The sequence below is a fragment of the Pseudopodoces humilis genome, chromosome 18, assembly GCF_049639895.1.
Source record: "Pseudopodoces humilis isolate 2021_Gansu_Grassland_sample_001 chromosome 18, ASM4963989v1, whole genome shotgun sequence".
In the NCBI taxonomy this organism is placed as follows: Eukaryota; Metazoa; Chordata; class Aves; order Passeriformes; family Paridae; genus Pseudopodoces; species Pseudopodoces humilis.
In genome coordinates this window covers 2,841,088-2,864,551 of record NC_142217.1, presented here as the reverse complement: position 1 = coordinate 2,864,551, position 23,464 = coordinate 2,841,088, and the positions used below count along the sequence as shown (strand labels likewise).

General features: G+C 52.4%; 1 protein-coding gene across 1 annotated transcript; it reads right to left on the bottom strand.

The window, feature by feature from the left end:
* Nucleotides 1–14,403: 14,403 nt before the first annotated feature.
* On the bottom strand, nucleotides 14,404–23,056 carry LOC148182907 (transmembrane protein 100-like). Its single transcript, XM_088063961.1, has one exon. It carries the CDS (start codon nucleotides 18,242–18,244, stop codon nucleotides 17,873–17,875), a length of 372 nt encoding a protein of 123 aa, XP_087920087.1. The 5' UTR covers nucleotides 18,245–23,056; the 3' UTR covers nucleotides 14,404–17,872.
* Nucleotides 23,057–23,464: the final 408 nt, after the last annotated feature.

The following is a 23,464-nucleotide window of genomic DNA, read 5'->3' as shown; positions in this document are numbered from 1 at the left end:
CTGTCCCCAGAGCAGCTCTTCTGGGAAAAGCCAGCCCATTGCCATCACCAAATAGAGTCACAAATCATAAAACCACAGAAAGGTTTGGGTTGGAAAGTACCTTAAAGATCCCCTCTTTCTACCCCTGAAAACTTTCACTGTCCCAGGTTGCTCCCAGCCCCATCCAATCCCATCCTTGAACACTTTCAGGGATGGGGCAGCCACAGCTCCTCTGGGCAGCCTGTGCCAGGGCCTCACCAGCCTCAGTACAATACACTGGTGCTTGTTTTCCCAGTGCCACCTGTGCCCCTGTGTCACCCCAGGATGAGGCAGGTGGAGCTGAAGTGCCTGTTATGTGCAGTGCTATCACAGATCAGCAGCACAGCCTGGCTCTGGGGTCCCCTTTCAGTGCAGCCCCTCACCCCCAGGCACGGGGCTGTTCCAGCCCTGCAGACCCATCTGGGTTCTGGGCTGCTGGCAGTGACTCGTGTGCGTGGAATGTGCTGCACAGAGGCAATAATGCCATTGTTTAAAACTATGATTGGTTTCCCAATTTCAAAAAAGTTGTCTGGCAGGCTAGGCCCCCTTCCAAGGTTTCCTGGAAATATGAAGATGTCGAGAAGGTGCTGCTGGCAGAGGCACTGAGCCAAGATGAAGCCCATTGCTCAATCCAGTGTTGGCTGGTGCTGCCAGGCCAGGACTGTGACTTCCTAAAGTGCAGTCAAACCCACAAGGGCCACCTCGCTCACAGATCCAGAGCTGAGAAACTTATTCCAAGCTGAATTCCAGCTTGGCTGGCTCATCCCACACAACCCAGCTTGTTTTCAAGCCAAGCCCAAGTTTATCCTTTGCTTCCAGGCCTGAGCTGTTGTGCAATGTTAGGCAGCATGTGCTGCCACGCTCCTCCCACCCTCACAGATGTGTTTTGGGGCTGAGTGAGGTGATTGAAGTACACAAGGGAAGTGCTTGATCACCTTGGATGTGAAAGGATGAGGGCAGAAGAGGGGCGAAATGCTCGCAGAAGGTGAGTGAGGAAAGAAGGTTGTGAATATTTCAAGAGAAAGTTCCAGCCATGGCTATCCTCCAGCTACTCAGCAGATTATTTATTACCTTTATTAACTCTGTGTTAAATTATCCTCTTCCTTTAATTTTTCAAGAGGTTTATTGTTTAATTTGTCTGGCTTTTCTTTGAAATGGCTTCTTGTAAAAGTGAAGCTTTCAGGAGAGACTAGCATGAAAGGACATCTATCTATTCCCAGCATGGGCACAGAGCAGTGCCAGAGGACAAGGTACCCTCTGCACTGCTGCAGTCTGGGCAGCGTGGCACAGCTCCCTCGGCCAGGCACCTGATGCAGGTGAGAGAACATTTCTTCCCTGAGCCTGATTTCACCAATTAAAATCAATGCATTAAAACAAGAATCAAAAACATGAAGTGCCACCCCAGCCGAACCTTTCCATGCAGACATGCTGCCCTCAGTGCCTGACAGGGGAAATAGATCTTTTGTCAAGTTCTCAAGTAAATAAATTTCCATGTCTTCGATGATGAGGTGCTGGCTCTGAGGCTGGGGGACCCTAAAGGACCACATGTCCTCCCAGCCTTTTCTGTTCAGCTGGGGAGAAGGACTGAATTGCAGCTGGGGGGATGAACCGGGGGAGAGAAAGGGTCCCTCGTGCAGGTGAGAGCTCAGGCTCTCTTTGGGGTTTGAGAGGGGATCACATGCCAGTTTACATTTCTGTGTGGATTTAGAACCATAGAATCACAAAATGGTTTGGGTTGGAAGGGATCTTAAAACTCATCTCCTTCCACCCCTGCCATGGGCAGGGACACCCTCCACTATCCCAGGCTGCTCCAAGCTCTATCCATCCTTATCTTGGACACTTCCAGGGATCCAGGGGCAGCCACAGCTTCTCTGGGCACCGTGTGCCAGGGCCTGCCCACCCTCCCAGGGTAGAATTTCCCCCAATATCTAAGCTAGACCTACTCTTTGAATTTCAGCTTAAAGCACGTGGTAGGTCTGTGCAGCCACCTCTGCCAGGGGAATGTCCCTGGTGTCCCCCCAGCACAGCACAGAGGAGCTGCAAGGAAAGTTCCAGAGCCTGGCAAGGGCTACGGGAGCAGTGAGGGCACCTGGGAGAGGGGGTGCAGACACTGCTGGGAGCACTGGCACTGCAGGAGCAGTGATACCCCAGGAGCAGTGACAGCACAGGAGCAGTGACAGCACAGGAGCAGTGACACCACAGGAGCAGTGACACCCGAGCAGTGACACCTGGAGCAGTGACACCCCAGGAGCAGTGACACCTGGAGCAGTGATACCCCAGGAGCAGTGACACCCGAACAGTGACACCCGAGCAGTGACACCTTGGGAGCAGTGACACCCTGAGCAGTGACACATGGAGCAGTGACAGCACAGGAGCAGTGACACCCGAGCAGTGACAGCACAGGAGCAGTGATACCCCAGGAGCAGTGACACCCGAGCAGTGACACCCAAGCAGTGACAACTTGGGAGCAGTGACACCCCGATCAGTGACACCTCGGGAGCAGTGACACCTCGGGAGCAGTGACACCCCGAGCAGTGACACCCGAGCAGTGACACCCGGGCGGTGACACCCGAGCAGTGACACCCGAGCGGTGACACCCGAGCGGTGACACCCGGGCCGGGAGGTTGTTGATGAGCGGGGCTGTGCCGGTGACTCACAGGCTCTGTCTGTACCTGCGGGTGACTCAGCTCTCACATCCCTGCTCTGGCAGAGCTGCAGAGACATCCCGGCCGTTCTCTGGGAGATTTTGCCACCCCCGGGCAGGGTCGGGGCTGTCACCCGGTCCCCAGCAGGGTCACAAGGCTGCGGACACAGCCCGGGGATGATGCGGAGCCTCCTGTCAGCGGCCGAGGCTGAAAGGCCAAAGACAGAGAGGCACGGTTAAAATGGCACTAAAGGAAAACAGGTCCAGACTCCACCGAGCCGGGGTTTGTGCCTGTGTGAGTGTGGGACGGGGAAGGGAAAGGCCCTTCCCTCCCTCCCTCCCCAGCTCAGATCCGCAGCTGGCTCTGCTCTGCTCCGGGTGAGGAACAGCAGCACACTGGAGACACTGCTGGAATATCCTTCAGGTTTTGTGGCTGACAACGTGCTGCTACCTTCACTGAGCACCACCAGCCTCACAGAAAAGTTCACCTGGTCTCTTCAGGTGATTTCTTGGAGCTCCTGACTGTAGAAGTTGACATTTTTGCCTTGGGTTTTGGCCGGGAGAGGATTGCAACATTGCTCCTTCCCTCTCTCCCCAGAGATGCCTCCTGAGCCGCTCTTCAGCCATGCAGGGACATGCTGATGGATGGGCTGGGCTTTCCTGCTCTCTCTCTTGGACACTGCTCTGACCCCTCCAGGGAGGAAATATCCTTTCCCCACCACTTTCTCCTTCCCAGCTCTCCTCTTCCTCATGTCACAGTAGTCTTGCACCCTTCCCACTCAGTTTTTTCAGCCTCAGTTTCTCTGGCCATGGATGGTGTGTTCTCTGGATGGGATCTCACTGGCATCTCAGCCAGGTACAGAACAGAAAATGTGGCCTTGTAGAGAGCCACGTTGGGTGCAAAACAAGTCAGGGATTTTTACTGTGTACCCCCAGAATGCTGCAGTGCATCTTCCTGCAGCACCTGTGGCTGCAGGTGAGGATGTAGAGCATTAATGCCACAGAGACTCCTCCAGGGAGCTTCTATCCCAACAGATCAACTCTGCCAGAATCCCACTGTGAAATACTGAATAAGAACAGGATTTTTCACACTGCACAGCCTCTTCCTCCTAATATTCCCACAAGAGATGGTCTAGATCATTGTACTTAAAAGAAAAAATGCTGCTGATGTATCTCCCAGGAGTGAGTCTGAAACGTTCAGGATGCAGCCACAAAGGAGGGTGATGGTCCCATCCCAAGAGCTTCCCATCCAAATCAACCAGCAGGTGCAGCCTGTGGGCAGGGGGAGCAGGAAACAGCCAGGAATTGGTTCTGGTCAGAATATACAACTGAGAGCACCTGTCCCCATCTCTGTGACTTGTTGGTGACACAAAAAAGGCAAACGCTGGAGAAGATCTGAAGAACAATGAGGTCACTTTGTGGCTCTGTACAGGGGTGTTCTCCAAAAAAAAGGGAACAAATAGTCCAGAAAGTATTTAGGTCAGAGCCTCAGCAGAAGGCCTTGAATGGGTGGCTCTGTCCAGAAGCAACCTGGACCCAAGAATGAGAGTCCTCACCACCATGGAGGGGGGACCATGTCATTTTGTAATGACAAAAGCTCTGAAGTCCCCAAGCCAAGGGACAAGGTGTCCCACATCCTCCAGGGGCCCAGCTCACTGCCTGCTGCCCACAGAGCAGGCAGCCCTCGTGCCTGGGGAGTGCCCTTGGAGGGGACCTCTTCAAATTGCCAGATCTCCCCAAAATGTCAGTCTGAGGCCTTTTGGAATGTGGGGTTTTGGAAACAGCCTTCACACTGATGCCATCTCTTTGCCCTATTTTTATCTCCTGTTTACAGGCCAGAGTTGTTTCATGCTCTTCTGTCCCTCATTTCCACTTTTCATGATTTATTACTCCATTTTTATTTAATTTAGCCTATATTTCCTGCTGGAGGGCTGGTCATAGAGTTCAGTGCCTTCTTAACCTTTTCAGCACTGCTTCCTCTGTAGTTAGGACTGTCCCTTAATATTAATATTAATACATCCTTAGAGGATGAGCTGACAACTGTCTGTGTCACATCAGCCCAAGCAGGTGTTTTCCAGGTGTCTTCCATGGGGTTTCCAGACATTGACTGGCCCCACTGGAGTTACTCTTGATGTCCAGAAACCCCAGACAAACAGCCCAGCATACCCAGTCCCAACAAATCCAACTGATTCTGGTGATCAGCCATAGGACCTGAGCTGGGGGTGGGGGGGAGATTTAGGTTGGATATCAGGAAAAAGCTTTTCCTGAGTGAGGAAAAGGTTATTTTCCAGAGGTGCTGGCACTGCCCAGGCTCCCCAGGGAATGGGCACAGCCCCGAGGCTGCCAGAGCTCCAGGAGTGTTTGGATGATGCTCTTGGGGATGCACAGGCTGGGATTGTTGGGGTGTCTGTGCAGGACCTGGGGTTGGACTGGATGATTCCTGTGGGTCCCTTTCAGCTCAGGTTGTGTCTCATGCTGTGGATGCCACTTCAGACCCAGGTTTAGCCCTCAGTTAGGAGCCCTCTTAAATCCATTCTGTGCATGAGGTTACTAGCTTTCTCCTGTTCTTCTTGCAGTAAATATGGAAATCCCCATTTCCTGTAATGGCACTATGATATTTGGCCTAAACAGACTGGATTTAAGTCTGTGCAATGCCCCAGCACTTGGAGCTCTTCACTGGTCAGTTCTAAAAAGCCTTTAAGAAAAAAGGCTTCTTCCTCCTTTAGGAAACAAGGCATTCTGCCACTGAAGGCTGTTTCTGCTCCCATGAAAATCTGCAAAAAAAGGATCCAGCCAAGCTGGATCAGCAGAGTGTTTTAAGAAGATTGTTTAGCTAATGAGAGAGCAGAAGGAACATCAGTGAGGCTGGAAAGGCATGAAATGGAAAAGTGATGAAAACAGTCTGCTAACATCTGGCCACGCTCACTCAATTCCCTGCCATGGGCTATTGCAGGAGGGGATATTCAGCAGAACCCCCTGAAAATAACCCCCCACCCTGACATGGGGAGGTGCAGGGGTGTTGTGGGACTTCTAATGCCAACAGCAAATTGTTCAACTTTTTGATTTGCAAAATGCCTTGGGCTGAGGAGGAGGCACAGGAGAGCATTTGGCAGGGGAGTGAACCTGAGTGTGCCTCCAGATCTGAGCTTTCCTCAGTAGATTAAACCCTCAAATGCCTCTAAAAGCATCAGAATCCCCTGGCAGACACTCTCAGAGGCTGGGGTTTAGCTCCTGTGCTTGGTTTAGCACTTGTGGTTGGTTTAACTTGAGAACTTCTCTGTGCTGGCTCCAAAGTGCTTGCTGGGAGAGCCAGGGACAGGATAAACAGGCATGCAAACCCAGACTGAGCTGCCTGAACACTGCTCTGCACCCAAAGAGAGCAAAGCTGGCATTTGGGGACTCCTGGGGACACCTGGTGTGGCACAGAGCCCAAGGCAGAAAGCAGAGATGCACATGGTGCTTTAGGGGGGTGCTGAAGTGGGACCCTTGGATGCCATCCCTGATGTTTTCCATGAACACTGCATCTGTCCCAGGCAGCAGAACCCCACAGGCCCATGCTCAGCACCAGGCAGGCAGGCAGAGGGCAAACCACTCCTGCTCAACACATCCAGGTTCCCCCTCACCCCAGCAGACTCTGGGGACAGTGTAAACCAGACCAGCTCAGGGCAGCCCTGCACTGATGTACTGCAGGATTTAATCACAGTGGTGAGGCTCTTGACTCCTCCTCGTGATCCTGTCCTACCCTGGTATGGTCTCATCCAAAAATTAAATGCTTTAAAAATTTAACAGCTTTTTTATGTCTTAGATCACAAGAAAGCCATGGGTACATTCAGCAGGTCCTTCCTAGGAAAATGCCACCCATCATAGATCAGAATCACAGAATGGTTTGGGTTGAAAGGACCTAAAAGATCACCCAGTAACAACCCCCCTGTCATGAGGCTGGACAGGGCTTGGGGCAGCCTGGGATGGTGGAAGATGTCCCTGCAGGGGGTGGAATGAGATGAGCTCTAAGGTCCCTTCCAACCCAAACCATTCCATGATTCTGTGATTCTATGAACTGGCAAAACCCGAAAGACATAAAAGGGCAGTAATGTTGATTCAGGATTTAGAAATGCCAGTCAGGTCCTCTTAGCTCTGCCCCCTTGGTGCCCCATTCCTCTGCTTTCCTCAGTGGTTGCTACATCCCTGTGGGACCACACCTGCCACAGCCCGGGTGAGCAGGCAGCCCAGCTCTCTAGGAGGGGTTGGACACAGGGATGGCAGGGATGGGATGTGCTCTTCCTGTGGAATTTCTAATTATTTGTGTTTGTTCACCTAATATAGCTCAAAATTTTTAGTCAAACTGAAAATCTTGATGTAAAGGTTTGGTAATGTTGAACATTTTTTAAAGCTGAAAGCCAACACTTGCTGTGAGGAAGAACAGATTTTGCATGATTTCTTGTCACCTTTATCCCAGCAGGATCTGGGTCTGGTGTAGCAGGCTGTGAACTAACCCACTTCAGGTTGGGCTCAAGGATTCACTTAATGTGTAAAACTCACCAGTTCAAATCCTTCTGAGCTCTGGAAAAACATTCCAATATATGATCTTGAACAAAGGCTTAAAATAACTCCCATGGGAATGCTCCACCAGGCAGGAGCACTGCCACAGGCCATTGGCTCCAACCTGGGAGTTCTGAAAATCTTTATTGGGGAGTTTTTAAGCCCAGCAGAGGCAGATACTGCAAATAAAACCAGGCAGCAAAACCTGACCCACGGGGCCTGAGCTGGAGCCATGGGATTTGTGAGATAAATTTTGCTGGTGTGTGTTGTGCTTTTCTTCCTCCAAAGTGTCTGCTGGGTGCCCTGGGAAGAGTCGTTGTAACAGCTCAGTGTAATGAAAATCCAGGGGAAACAACTAAATTGGTGAGTGCCCTGTGGGAAATCAAATCCATGAGCCAGCCCTGCAGGATTTCTGCCAGGCAGCTCTTCAGGAAAACATCCTCAGGAGAAAGGGCTCGGAATAAATCCATGACTTTGCTGTGAACAGAACATGGAAATGATAAAGTCCTGAAAATGTCACAGGATCATGGAATCATTAAATTTGGAAAGGATCTCCAGGATCATTGAGTCCAACCATTCCTCCAGCACTGCCAAAACCACCACTAAATCATGTCCCCAAGTCCACAAGTGCCTTTTGAACACCTGTGACTCCATCACTGCCCTGGGCAGCCTGAGCCAGTGTCTGACCACCCTTTTAGTGAAAAGATTTTCCCAATATCCAGTGTAAACCTCCCCTGGCCCAGCCTGAGGCCGTTCCCTCTCCTCCTGTCCCTGTTCCCTGGGATCAGAGCCCAACTCCCCCCGGCTGTCCCCTCCTGTCAGGGAGTTGTGCAGAGCCAGAAGGGCCCCCTGAGCCTCCTTTTCTCCAGGCTGAGCCCCTTTCCCAGCTCCCTCAGCTGCTGCTGCTGCTCCAGCCCCTTCCCAGCTCTGTTCCCTGCCCTGGTGCAGAAAGCTGCAGTGGTTTTGCTCACAGGGATCTGGGTTTTGGAAGCAGTGAGGATCCAGGGGTGCTCAGGGCTGGTGCAGGGGGGTGGAACATTGGCTGTGTGGGGCTGGAGCAGCACCCACTGGGAGATGCCTCCAAAAGCCTCCATGGCATCTCAGCAGAGAAGGACAAACTCACAGGCACAATGCTTTTGACGGAATGTTGAAAATGGAGACTTAGAAAATTCATAATTACAATAAATGGATAGTGTGATGTTGGCTCTGGAAAATATTAAATGTAGGTTAAGAAATTCTGTTGAGATCTGGAGTTTTCCATATAAGTTTTGTAATGTTCCCATTGGGAAAGTCGAAGCAAGAAGGGCTGCACAGACTCTGAGGTGGGATGAAGAAGGAGCTGGGTCAGGAGAGTGATGTGCAGGAGTGTGGGGAGGGTCACTGGGGCTTTGGCTTGTCAATAGCAGAGGTAAGAATTGTTATGGCTGTGAGCTGGGTGCCTCTGGCTGCAGTGAAGCATCCAGAACTGTCTCTTTTTCCTTATTCAGTCCCTTGTTGTGCTTCAATAAAATCTTATAAAATTTTAAAAAGTGAGGTGTTTCTCACAATAATCATAATCCAAACAGTGCTTTTAAAGAAGGGTTTTTAAAGAAATGTTGCTGCCTTGATCTCACTCAGTCAGAGACAGTTCATCTGTGAGACCTTCAGTGAGAGCTCTCCAGCCCTGACACTGGGAGAAAAAACCACTTCAGTTTCAACAGGACTTCATTACTGTCTCTCTTAATTCCAGCTATTATTGTTTTTCCTGACTCACTCTCCAGAGCCTGAAATCAGCCTGTGTTTTCCACCCTCTGCTGTGCTACCTCCTGCTAGAACAGCTTTCACTGTCCTTTCTACTGCTCTCTTGTCTGCAGTCCTACTGCATGACACCTTTTCCAGAGGGATGCAAACCTATTCCTGGCTAACAGGTGCTGCAGAGTTCCCCAAAACATCCTCACTGCCCATCTAACCCTCCATTTTAATGATTTCCAAATTAGCTGCCATTAAATAGCTGGGCCTTTGCCTGGGTTTTTAATGTATTTCAGAGTGTGCATGATCCTGTGCGGTGGCTTAGTGGAGAATGGTCACATTTTTAACTTCATGTTATCACAGAACCACAGAACAACCTGAGTTGGAAGGGGCCCACAAGAATCATCCCAGCCCTGCACAGACCCCCCAACAATCCCATCCTGTCCATCCCTGGGAGCGCTGTCCAAACACTCCTGGAGCTCTGGCAGCCTCGGGGCTGTGCCCATTCCCTGGGGAGCCTGGGCAGTGCCAGCACCTCTGAGGGGAGAACCTTTCCCTGAGATCCAACCTGACCCTCCCCTGGCCCAGCTCCACCATTCCCTCGGGTCCTGCCCCTGTCACAGAGCAGAGATCAGAGCTGGCCCTCAGGAGCTCTGCCCTCAGTCTCCTCTCCAGGCTTCTCTAGGCTGAGTGTACTTTTCCTTTAAAACATGAAAGTGAGATTTCAGTTCCTATTCAGAGCTGGGAGTGCAGGAACAGCCTCTGTAAGTGCAGTGGGATGAGGAGGCCTCTAACAGGACCTGATTTTAGCCTGGCAGGAAACTCTGACGCTGGAACTGTCCCTGGCATTTTACCTTGCATGGTTTGTGGCCTTTTTCATACACTTTGTGACATCCTGCTGCTTTGTACCTGGTGTTCAATGTGTGGGAATGATGCCTTCTGTAATTTTCTACCATCTCCACAAGTTCCCTGTGCATGGATTTAGGAAAAACGGGGTTTGCATCTTGCCAGATGGGAAACACAGACCAAGGGTGGTGCAGACAGTCATTGAATCATTTAGGTTGGAAAAGCCCTCTGAGATCAAATCCAGCTGTTACCCCAGCACTGCCAAGGTCACCACTAAAACACATCCCCAAGTGCCACATTCATGTGTCTTTCAAACCCCTCCAGGGATGGGGACTCCACCACTGCCCTGGGCAGCTGTGCCAGTGCCTGACCACCCATTGAGGGAGATATACCAATATCCAATCCAAACCTTTCCTGGTGCAGCCTGAGGCTGTTTCCTGCCCCTTGTTCCCTCATCCCAAGGAGGGTAATGGGGAACACGCAGGTTTCTTGTCCTGTCACATCTCTGTCCCATATTAAAACATCTTCCTCCTGCTGAGCAGGAGTGAGCTGGGGAAGGCTCTCTCCTCAGCACTGACCACTGGGCACCAACATATTTTCATTTTGAATACAAAACCAGCAGAATTTTGTTTTAAGATTGGCAGTTGGCATTCCATGGATGGTTTAGCTCCATCCTGAATGTCTGAAGTGCTGTGCTTTTTTCCCTTGGCCTGTATTTTTTAGATGGGCTTTAAATGGAATTGCTGCTTGTTGGAATGAATAGCCATGGGCTATCTCCCTGGTCTCAGAGGCTGTGAGGACAAGGTGGCTGACTGACACACACCCAAAATGGAAAAAAAAATGGGGACATTGGTGGAAAGGTCTTGGGAGAGATTTTTAAAGATAGTGGAGCCCACAGGTCTCATTCTTGAATGAAAACTGAGTGTTTCATGAGCATAGAGGCCATGGATGAGGGTCATTATTTAACCCCAGCCAGCAAGGAAACAACACAGAGCTGGCTCAGACACTTCACCCTTCCCCTATGGGAGAGAAGAACCAGAAATAAAAGATAAACTTGTTGGGTAAAAAGGAGTTTAATAATTAAAATGAAATAAAGCATAAGAAAAATACTAATAGTGAGGATAATGCAATGAAAAGGAGGGAGAGAGGAATAAAGCCCAAGACAGACAAATGATGCAGTTGCTCCCTACCCATGACCAATGCCCAGCCTGTCCCCAGCATTGGCTCCCGGCCAACCCTCCCAGTTTCCATACTGGGCATGACATTCCATGGTCTGGAATATCCCTCGGGCTGGTTCGGATCAGCTGTCCTGGCCATGATCCCTCCCAGTTCTTGTCACCTCCTGGCTGCCAAAGCATGGGAAACTGAAAAGTCCTTGACTTAGGGAGAGCATTTCCCAGCAACAGCCAAACCAGCAGTGTGTTATCAACACTGTTTTCATCCTGAACCCAAAACACAGCCCTGGACCAGCTCTGGGAAGAAAATGAACTCTGTCCCAGCCAAACGCAGGACAGGGAGCCCATGCCTTGGCTGCAGGCCCTGCATCCCACTGCCCCTTCCCAGGAGGAAGTGAGGAGGCTTTCACAGCCATCTCCCCATCCTCCCCTGGCAGCAGGATCACAGCCTGGCAGAAGGAGCCACCTGTCCCCACCGTGGCGTGTGACACCGGCCACTCCAGCCCATCTGCTCCTGGCCGGGGCCGCGCCAGCGCTGAAGGACAGAGAGGTTTGTCCCTGTGGGCTCTGCTGTGGCACAGTGCCACTGTGTCCCTGGCAGGTGCCAAGCACAGCGAGTCCTCTGTGCTCCTCCCTGCCTGATGCCAGCCCCGGCTCAGCTCAGGTGCAGACAGTGACATCCAGCCCTGCCGGGACAAGGCACGTGGTGTCCGGCTGAGCCCGGCCTCAGAGCTCCACAGGCACCAGCTGCTCCACTCACAGAGAGCTGAGCTCAAGCCCCAGCTTTGGAAAATTCTGTGTGGGAACTGGGACCAAGTCACAGGGTTTCTGTGTCTCAGTTCCATTCTGGCTCGGGAAGAAAATGTCTCCCGGTTTTCTTCACAGCTCGAGTGGAAAGTGTCCCATGGCAGGGGTTGGAATGAGATGAGTTTTAAGGTCCCTTCCAACCCAAACCATTCTGGGATTCCATGATCTTCAGGCTTGCACCAAGGATGACTGCCCATGGATGAGGCTCCAGACACTGCTCCAAAACCATGCAGCGAGCAAAAACAGATATGAGGGCTTTCTTTTCAGCCTTGTGGCTGAACATTGTTTCTACTCCCCATTTGGGGCTCCTGCCATGCAGTGTCACCAGAGCTTTCCTCCTGGGCACTGAAGATGTCACATGGTGCCACGATGTTTTGCAAGAAGGACAAGCTGTTCATTTAAGATGTGCTCTGACATCATGGTGACAAACAAGGTTAATCAATTTTGGGCTGATGCAAGAGATACCCTGAGCTGGGAGCACAGTTGGCCTTTTCCAGGGCTCTGGAGTAGTCTCTGAACTGAGCCTGCATGTGATGACACAGGGAGAGAGCTGCCAACCCCCAGCAGAGCTCTGGGGAGGTTCAGCAGTGCTTGGGAAACTTCAGAGGGAGCACATGAGAGCCTGGGGATCATTTTGGGTCACAGCATTTGGAACCAGGAGCAGGGGAGCAGAGATACAGGCACATAGATTCTTGGAATGGTTTGGCTTGGAAGGGACCTTAAACTCATCCCATTCCATCCCTGCCATGGGCAGGGACACCCTCCACTATCCCAGGCTGCTCCAAGCCCCGTCCAGCCTGGCCTTGGACACTTCCAGGGATCCAGGGGCAGCCACAGCTTCTCTGGGCACCCTGTGCCAGGGCCTGCCCACCCTGCCAGGGAACAATTCCTTCCCAATATTCCATCCATCCCTGCCCTCTGGCAGTGGAAGCCATTCCCTGTGTCCTGTCAAGCTTTGGCCTTTGACCACCACCAGAATCTCTGCTGGATTGAGCCCCCATCTCTCTGTGATACATTTCATGCTACACGATTTGCAAAATCCTTCCAAACCTTGTTGCCCTCAACCCACGTAAGACCCCAGGGGAAGATGATATAAACCCAAACCAGGGCTCAAGCAAGCAGCAGTGAGAGGAGCTGAACCTCTGAAGGTGTGACCTGCTGATCTCATCTTGGAGATGAGCAGTGGCCTCACCCTTGGCTGCAGCCACAGTCTCCACTCACCCCCAGGTATCCCCTCCACTCCTGCAGCAGGGTGGGGACCTCACCTGGTGCTGGAGCACCACCAAATGCTGCAGCTCAGTCTGCTGGGGGGGGACTCCAGATTTAAGATATGGCCACGTTTGAGAACCAGCTTTGAGGGCTGTTCAGAGCTCACAGGAGGAGCTGGAGTTGGCTGGGACAGCAGGGACACAGGGTGGCTACAAGGATGTTTCTGTGACATTAAGTCTTGCATGCACACAGACCATCAGAAATGGCATTTATTTGGGAAAATATTCTGTAGTTGTCCATTTGGAGCTTCCTAAACCAAGATTAGAGCAACCCCCTAGGAGGGAATGCCGGGTAAGGCAGTCTGTTGGTCATTTCCATATTCCCAAAGGTCTTCTCCCAGTGCCCACCCTGTGCCTGGCATCCTGTCCCTTGTCCCTGCCCTGGGAAAACAGAGTTCTCCATGCACAGATAGGGGAAAAAGCTGTTAAAATTTCCATTTGTGTCCCTGCACAACAAATAACTATCAGAGGAGTAAATAAATTAGTTGATTAGCCAGGAATCCAGCCCAGCTGTCTCAGAGTTACTCATTATTTTGCTGGCAGCTTTGGAGTGGAGCCAAGTAGCTGGGCTTGGCTGTTCCCACACCTCCCTGGGCACATGAACATGTTTTTGAAGTGCAGGGAATGGTGATTTTTTTGGTAGGGATGGATGTCCCAGGCTGTGCCAGCTTCCCTGCTCCTGGCAGGATAAGGAGACCTGCACTAGTGCTGTGAGCTGTTCTGGACCTGGACTCTGCTTGTGGGACAGCTTTGGCTCCTCTTTTCTGGGAATTTCCAGACCCAGATGACACCTGGAAAAGCAGCAAAACTAAATGTGGTTTTAAGCCCTTAGGAGCTTGTGAAGGAAGGTGAAATGTGTGTGTTTTTAGGGGGCCCAGGGGCAGCACAGACACACAGTTGTGCAGGGCTTGGGTCACTTCTTCCGCTGGCCACAGCTGGTCCCCCACACCTCCACTCGCCTGGAAAGGGACCTCCTGCAGCTGATGGAATGGGTGTGACCTCAGGTGCATGCCCCAGCCCAAAATCCTGTCCCCTGGGACAGGTCCTTCCCTGCCACACCAGCCATGGCAGTGGGAGAGCAGAGTGGGCAGAGCAGGGAATGTCCCCTGGCTACAGACACCCACTGCCACCAGATGTGGTGGCTCCATTCCTCCATCAGCCCTGCTGGCATCCTGAAGCTGCCAGGAAACACAGTCCCTCTCCAGCTGTCCCTCTGTCACTGCTGCTCTGCAGGGCTCAAGGTGTGGGAACAGGGTTGCCCATGGTCCCAGTGAGGACTGGGGATATCCTGAGGAGACCTGGGTTCCACCCTCTGCAGCCAAACCCAGGCAGTGGGAGCAGCCCCACGTGTCAGCCAAGATAAGAAATGAATGTCAGGTTTATTTTAGGGATGCATATTTTTATTTTTATGTTTCCCTTTTGCAACTGTTCCCAATCTGGCAGCAATAGTTCTTAACCCTTCCCTTTGGTGCCACAAAACTTGCATTTTTCCTTTGAATCCTGTTTAGAGTTGAAAGGGAATTGGGATGGATCTGTCAGAAGCAGGGCCCAGCAGCTGAATACATTGCTGGGATGGGTGCAGAAATCCCCTCCTTGGGGAGGCTGCCACTGCAGGTGAGTGTCCCTAGGCTAGGGAATGTTCTCCCTACACTGGAAGAGCAGCCCCTGGCAGGGGCAGGTTGTATCCAGCCGTGACTTTGGGAAGGAAGTGCCTTGCACAGCCTTTGAGCCATCTTCCTCCCTGAAGAGCTCCTGCCAGGACATGGAGGCCTCTGGAGGGTGCAGGTCTCTGGGCAGTGAGGCAGCACAGCTGGGCCTGGCTGCAGCTCCAGGCAAAGCAGATGAAAATTGGTGTTTGAGTGAGCTTGACAGGTTTATTAATTTTTGCTTTGGTTCCCCTGGAAAAGGTGAAGAGTGTCTCTCAGTCCCAGGTGTGGGAAGACAGCCACAGCACTGCCAGCCCAGGGCACTTCCCTGCTCCTGGAGGCAGATGGATCCAACTGTGCACCAACAGCTCCTGTGCCAACACCTCAGCTGCTGCCTTTGACAACACCCACAGCATCCACGTGAGGCCAAAGCCCCAAAACAGGGCTGGGGCAGGACAGCTGGCCTTTGGTTCTGCCATGATGTGGGGCTGAGGCACCTGGAGCAGAGGGTGACTGCTGGGCACTGGAGGCCAGGAGCAGTGCCAGTGTGCACTGGCATGCCCAGGGGGGATGTCCTCTGGAGCCTCTCCAGCTCACACAAGGAAGGGAATTGCTGTGGCCAGGCAGCTCCCACACATCTACAATGCCACCAGTGGCACCAGATGCCACTTGAGAAGGAGGAGGGTGTGATGGTGGCAGCGTTTGCCAGCAAACACAGAGCCACTGGCTCAATCCCTGCACTTCCCAAGGAAGAGCAACATGGGGTGGTTCCACCTTGTGGCAAATTCTGGATCCCCAGGTGCTCTATGAGTGCAGTCAGACCATGTGGCTCCTTTCATCTTCTTCCTTCCAAGTTCTTTGCTGACCTGAGTGTAACTTTCCCAGCCATCTCTTCTTGCAGCCACAACCCCTACTCAGTGCTGTTTAAGGGGCTGAATTTCCCCAGGACTTGCTCTCAAGCAGAGATACATACACAAGTTCCTGGGGGGGAACTTCCAGAGTCCCATTCATGTAAATAAACCCTCAGATGCAGCAGGAGGGGTGGTTGTGGCTGTGCCTCTCATGGCAGAAATCAAATCCCTTAAAGCTTTTAACAGAAACAAAACAGAACGTTGGCCTGTGCAGGACTGGCATTGCAGCTCATCCAGGCTGTGTCTGGGATGGGCTCCACTCTTCCAGGTCGTGCTGACAGCCACCTTGAGGGAGCTCATTGGGAGCAGGAGAGAGGTGATTTGGCTCTGGAGAACTGGATTTCAAGATCAAAGAAGGGTGAGATGTAACAGGGCCTGATGCCAGATGTTTTGGGCTGGCTCCAAGGCTTTCCTCAGGTGCACCTGGACAACCATCCTATCATCCTGTTTAGACAGGTTTGCTTCAGAATGGGGGCAAAGAAGGGCTGAGCACTTGAAAAGTGAGATCAGTTTGGGCAGGATTAGGAGCAGCACTCCTGGTCCTGGCAGTGGTGATGGGCAAGGTGAGAGCAGAGGGGTTTGCAGGCAGCCACAAATGTGTTTGCTGAAGTATTATAGCAAGGAGAATGAAATAAAAAATTATAGTAAAATTGAACTGGCACCTCAAACCCTCAATACATGAACTTATCACTGAGCATCCCTCACACCACACATCTACCACTGAGCCCCCATGGCTGGAATCCCCTGGTTTGCTGACCCTGAGAGGCTGAAACCACACACTATTCAAACACCTCAAAACAATGACCAGGCTTACAAAGAACAGCCTGGGCTCAGCATCTGCTAAACTCATCACCTGCCACAGAGTGGGGCTCTGTGACACTGTCCCAAAAAAAAAAAAATAAAGCCTTGGTCAGATCTGAGGCTGAAATTGTCTTCAAGCCTTCCAAACTCTGGATATTTGAGGCTGGATTTGTAGGACTGGGCCTCCAAGCCCCGGTACCCCAGAATCCTGAGAATGGTGGCTGTGACAAGCAGCAGCTCCGGGGCTGTGGAACACGATAGAATTATGAAACCAAGAATCGAGCAGGGAGGGTTGAATGTGACAGGGCCCACACAGGAGTGCCCCGGGCACAGGCTCAGCCTTGCTCCCCGCTCCTGGCTCCTGGCTCCGCGCTCTGGGCTCCATCACGGGCTGCTCTCTGTCTGCAGCTCTCGGCACGGCCGCGGGGCAGGAGCTGCTTTTGGGAGTCCCCTGCGGGTGCGGGGCCAGCCGGGCACGGCAGCAGCCAGAGAGGGAGCCCCGTGCCCAGGTCTCACACTTGTTTTTAGAGTAATGAGTTCAAAGCTAAATTCAAAGAATGGGAGCATGGACTTCTCAAAAAAAAAAAAAAAAAAAAAAAAAAAAAGTGGTTAAAGTGTATTTGCTCTTTTTGGATGAACCTCCAGTTCCTTCTCCACAACAGCATCGCCGGAGGATGCTGCTGCGAGCTCACGGCTCACGGCACAAGCACCCAGTCCTGGGCATCCCCGGCACACGGACCCCGGGACAGCACCGGGCTGGGGCACCCGCAAGGGCAGAGCCCGAGCTCCTCCTCCAGGAACAGCAAACCCCACTCCCCGTTTCTCCCCTGCGGCTCCCAAGATCTGCTGTCCCCCGGCAGGCTCAGCTCCCGACCTGTCCTTGTCACCGTGGCTGTCCCTGCCAGGCCGGCCCTGCTCCCGCATCGCTCTCTGCTGCTCCCCGCACCCCACACCCATCCTGGCACGCAGCTCTCCCGCACCCGGACCATTTCCTTCTAAACACCTTCTGTCCTGAGCCACACGGGTCCGAGCCACAGGGAAAATCCGCAAGAGGACAGAAGTGACGCCGGACTCTTCCAGCGGGGGTTGCCGGGCTGCCTCGGTTTCCCCGGCACAGAGCAGCGCCCCGGGCTCGCTCCGGCTCCCCGTGCACGGCAGGGACAGGCAGAGGGTCCCTATCTGCTGACTTGCTCCTTGGCCACTCTCCGGCCTCCTTGGCCACTCCCCGGGCTCTTTCCATGCTGGTCCCAGGCAGGAGGGAGCCTCTGGCGTGGCTGGGCTGCCCCTACCCCGTGCCGGGAGCGGGGATGGCCGGGCGCTGGCGCTGGCGCTGGCGCGGGCGGGGTGGAGGATGACGGCAAGCTGACCTCGGGCAGGGTCCGGACCTCCTCGGATGCGACAAAGCCGGTGCTGTCACCCCTCTGCTCGCGGAGGGGGGTGTGTGAGCAGGGGGCTCCGGGTGGAGCTGAGCCTGTGCCCCCAGCCCGGGTCATAGAGCTCCCTGCTCCAGGGGGACGGGCTCCTGGCGCTGCCTCTGGCGCTGCCGCTCCCGCTTGGCCCGCCAGCACACATAGGCAGCCACCAACAGGCCCACCCCGAAGATCAAGGTGGCCACCGAGACCACCTTAGCGATGTCCATTTGGGGGCCATTGATGGTGAAGGTGATGCACGTCGCTGCGATGCCGATGACCACGGAGACGATGCCGAAGGGGAAGATGCAGCGGTACCAGGATTTCTCTGTCCCGCCCGTGGCCAGGGCCAGTTTGTTGAGTGTAGCCGTGGAATCGGTGGCTGTGGCCAGCGGCAGCCCTGGTTTTCCTCCCTGCAGACAAGTGAGTGAGTTGGACTTGCAGCCCATCATGTTGGCAAGAAAACCCAGGAGGGAGCAGCGCGATTTGGATGGACGAGAGTCGCTGTGCCGGTGATGGAGGGAAGATTCCGGATCCTACATGGTCACTTTGTCCGGCTGCTCAGGTGCAGACGGGCCGGGATCTCGCTCCCACTCGCAGCTCCCGGCTCCTTTCTGCCAGCCTGAGCGAGGGCTGGAGGAGGATTGGAAGGAGGATTGGAGCGGGGATTGGAGCGAGGATTGGCGGTGGCGGCGGTGATCTCATGGCGGTGGGAGGACCGGCTCAGCCTCGCCTCCTGTTAACTGTTTCGGGCTGTGAGCGAGCCTGCAGCCCAGCTGCGATCGCTCTTGGCATGTGTTTTTCCAACTTGCATCTGTTTTCGCCAGCCCGGCCCCTGGGCAGGGACCTTGTCCCGACAGTGTCCCCAGGGCCACAAGGCTGCAACCCCACGGGCAGGGGGATCCCGAGGGATCCGAGCGGGACTTCAGCCACTCCCCTGAGCCCTTTGGCCTCCTCCGAGGGCAGTGCCAACACCATCACCTCCTTCCAAGTTGTTATTTCTCCCGGTGTCACCCTCGCCAGCTTTGTCCCGTGGCACAGGGCTTGGGGTGGCCTCACTGGGAAGCCATGGACTGGTGATGCTGGTGGGACACTGCTAAGGGTGACACTGGGGGGGAACAGAGAGTGAGCAGTCACGGGACCTGGAAGGAAAGGGGCTGGAGCTGAGGTGCGGGAGGATTTGGGATTTGAGATGAGCAGGGTGAGATCCGGGAGGGCAGGATGCTGAAAGGCAGCGAACAGGAGGAGATCAGCACAGCCACAGGAAGCTCTCCTGGGAAGAAACCTCTCCTTTCCCCGCAGTGCCCACATCCCGACTATCACGATTAACCATTTTTGAACAGCAGTGTTGAGCACAGGTTGGTGATGTTGGTTCTGCACTGCTCCAGCACAGAACCACACGTGCAGCATGTGGCAGAGCCCAGTGATGCTGCCCAGAGCTCCTGGGCAGGGAGGAGGCACACACAAACAACCTGAAGAAGGTTAAGTACCAAATCCTCTTGCCCAGCTCTGAACATCAGCAGAGACTTATTTCTGAGGGCAAAAGCTTTTTGTGCCACCTTTACCATGAGTGGATCAGAGAGGCACCGAGACTGGAGAGGCACAAACAGTTCCCATCTCCTCTGGCTTCGCCTGCACTGTTTTATTTTTTAATTGGTTTTCCTGAAGGAGAGAGAAAAAGAATGAGCTATTGCAACAAACCTGAAGACCTGGAGCCTTTCCCAGGTCAGAGCTTCCCCCAAGCTGATGGGGCCCAGCTGTGCTTCTGCATCAACTGAGAGGAAGCCAAAAACGAGGGAGAAAATCCACGCTGCAGGAGAAGCAAAGCTGGGCAGTGAGAGGGAGGCTCTGTGGAAACTGAGATGGAGAATCAGAAGAGCTGATGGGACTGACTCAGGAGAGGGAAGGTTCAGGCATCAGTCTGCACAAGGGATGTATTATCCTCCCTTTTTTTGTGGGCACTGCTCTTGCCTACAGCATCCCAGGGAAGCGTGCCACTCTGGGAAAGAATAGAGCTGGTTTGGATCAGACTTTGCCCCTCTTCAGGTTTGGCCTGGAAAGCTGTGTGCAACCTGTGAGCACCAATACAAAGGGGGCTGGGTCTGCAGGACTCCTGGCATTTCTTCTTGCTCCCAGTTTCTTAAATAACATTCAGAAATAACAAAAGTGGAAGTTGATCAGGTATCAGCTGAATTCCCAAAATTCCCATGATACGGCCAGAGGCAGGCAGCTGCAGACCAGGGACCTGGGCTCAGGGGCTCTGGCTCTGCACAGAGATAGCAGTGGGAAAATAGATTAGGCAAACATGCAGCACACGGTGCTCTGCAAACCGAGTTTTGTTATTTACTCTCCTGATTGCTCATTAGAGGGGAAGAAGAGCAGCAGAACTCCATGAGTCAACAACCTTTGAGCGAGGGCACAAGGCTGATACCACCCAGCACAAGCTCCACTTTCAGCTTTGTGAAGCTTTGTCAAACTTGAAAATGTTCAGTCTTAAATTCACCCTAAGCCGAACACACGAAGAAAATATCAGCTAAAATAGTTCAGCTGCTGCTGACAGTGGGGTCTGAAAGAAAATACTCCAAGAATGAGCCTGGCAATGGGCCACTTCCCAAACATTCTCAGGAAACTGGTGATGTGGTACACACACACACCTGCTAAACACAGCTCCAGCCCCCCATGCTGGTCATACTTCCCTGCAGCATCCCCACACCTCCAGCCTCCGCTCAGAGGGCTGAGAAGGACTCTTGGCTTCCACGAAAACCCAGCAGCATTTATGGATTGACAGCTGTACCTGGTTTTTTTGAGTTGTGCTGAAGAGCAGTGACTGGCCCTGAAAAAGCAGTAGGTGAGAAAAGCAGGTCCCAGCTGGTTAGAAAAACACCCATTTTCATGTCTCAGTTCTGATGCATGAAGGCTTTGAGAATTTGAGTCAGCAACACCGACATGATTCTGCTGCATCAGCCCTGTGTCTCCTGGGACCAGCCCTCACACCCTCCCTGCTTGGAGTAAAGCACAGGCACACCCTGTGGCAAACTGCTCCCTGCTCCACCGAGACACAGCTCACCAGACAATGTCCAAACAAGGACCTCTACAACTCCATAGATGCTTTGAAAGAAATTACCTGCAGAGAACCCAGTGCACGTCACAGAGCCACGCTGCCTTTGCTCCTGGTTTGAAAGAAAAAGCAGCACCAGGACAACCCTGCACAGGGCTCAGGCTGGGACAGGGTCACCACCAGGAAGCTTCTCACACTCATGTGTGGAAGGCAGCTGGATGAATTTTCCCTCCTTCATTCAGAGGTCAAATTCAGGCAACTTTTTCTGATTTCATGGTTGTTTTCTATGAAATCACAAATGTGCAATGGGTGCATGGTGTGAGCCCATATTTTTGGGCACTGAATCTTCCACCCTTGGTGGGGCTGACAGGCTCCTCTGCCTGGGTACTCCACTCCTTCCCTCCACACTCCTTCTGTAACCAACCTAAGAGTGTAATTTTCACAGCAGAAATAGAGACTTGTGAATCCTCCTCCCTCTTCCCACAGGAGATGGAAGTGCAGCTGGGACTGGATGAGTCACTTTGCAGGAGCAGAGAGGGATGACACCCCCTCCACACACAGACACCCCCAGGGTCCCTTGGGGTGATGGATGGGGCACAGGAGCTCTCCCTGCTGTCAGAATCCTGCCCAGAGCCCAGCTTGGTGCCCTTGGCTGGGGGAGAGGCTCCAAAACCTGGCAAAGAGCTGCAGGAAGGAAGGAAAAACCTGGGAAATTCCTGTTGAAGAGGAACAGGAAAGAGCAGAGGTGAATGGCTTCAGTGAGTGATAGAATGGTGGTGGCTGAGTAAGAAACCCAGACTCCTAGAAGGGAATGAGGAGGAAAGGAAGGATGAGGAAGCCAGGATCCCTCTAAAACAGATTAATTTCTCCAATTTTGAAGTAAGGAAGCCCAGGATCAAATATGATGCTGAGCACCACAGAAGAAGCAAGGTGCAGGAGGAGATCCATGTTCTTCAGCACTGCCCAGAGCTGTGGCAGGAGGAAAGAGTCCCATGGTCCATAATTACATGAGTGACCAGAGACACTGCCACCACCTTCTCAAAGCAGACATTAGAGCCAAAATAATTTGGAGACCACATGGAAGTGCTACAGCAAAGAAGGCAGGGCCAGGATGCAGAGTCACCCTTGTGCCACCTGATCTGCTTACGGCTCCAGGACCTGCTGTGCTTAGAGTGAACACACTCCCTCCTGGAGGTAAACCACTGCACAGGGAAATTTTGTGTATGAAGGAATTATGCCTTATTTTCTCCAGAACTAGAAGGTAATGGGGCTGGAAACAAGAACAGAAAACTACATATCTGGCAGGAACATCTGTGGGCAAAGATAATAGAAGATAATCTCTGTTACACAATTCATGTATGTCCCTGCATGAGTCAAAGAAGTAATACTCACTTGTGCCTACCTCACTGCTCATTTTTGGAACACACAGCTCAAAACTGGGGTCTAGATTATAGAAATTGAGCAACTGGCAGTCCTGAAGCCTTCTCACACAGAGAACTGTGCTCTCAACAAGTGACCCTCATTTGGTTAAAAATTAAATGCCAACAGACCACAGGCATGGACTTATCACAGAGAGGAACTGGAAAAAACAACAAACACCACTAGTTTGTAATAACTTAGAAATCCCTACAATGTTTTTTTTTTCCCTTTAGGTCTGTGAGGAAATTAATAATTCTGCCTTTATTTGGCTAATACAGAATCACGGAATTGTTAAGGTTGGAAAATCATCAGCTCCAACCACTAACCCAACACCACTGTGGTCACCACTAAACCATGTCCCCAGGTGCCATATTCACACATCTTTTTAAAATCCCTCAGGGAATGGTGACTCCACCACTGCCATGGACAGTCAGTGCCAGTGCCTGACCCCCTTTTCATGAAGAAAATCTGGTATGGTTCATGCAAGAGCTTCATGATAGATTAAGATGGGGGTAGGAAACACTGAATAACAATTTATTGCACAACTGTCCCCCACCATAAATAAACTTTGACTGCAATGAAGAGCTGCAGAAAAATGGGAGCAGGTGAATATGGCACCAACAACCACAGCTGACTGTGGAAAAACCCTGGCAAAGCCAGTGTTAAGCTTTGAGCAGCTCCATTAATTTTAAGATAAAGAGCAGGGAAGAAACTCACGCAGCAGGAAAGCGTCATTAAAGAAGCACAGGTGGCATCTCATAGTCCATTTTAAGTTGCCTCATGCCAAGTAAAGCTGGAAAACAGGCAGCAAAATAAATCAGGAGGCACATTCTTCGATCCACAGTGACCTAAGAAGTATTTTCCAGGTCTGTGACTCAGCAAAAGGGAAATAAATAAATAATCAAAGCGGGGAATAAAGCACCAACAGCCATCAGGAAGCGTGGGGCTGAAAATAGCAGCCAAGTGTCACCTTGATCCAATCTAACAAAGACTTTGGCAACAGTGACAAGTTGCTGGGTGACATCTCTGAGCTATTTTGGGCCCATGGCTTTAGAAGGTGTGGGGAGCCCCTCTGGGCCATCGGCACGGGGAGAATGCCAGTGCCAGCCACAGCATTCCAGACGAACTTCCAAAGCAGAGGCTTGAAATGAGGGATTCACATGTCTCACAAGAAGGATGCTTCCCTGTGCATTCA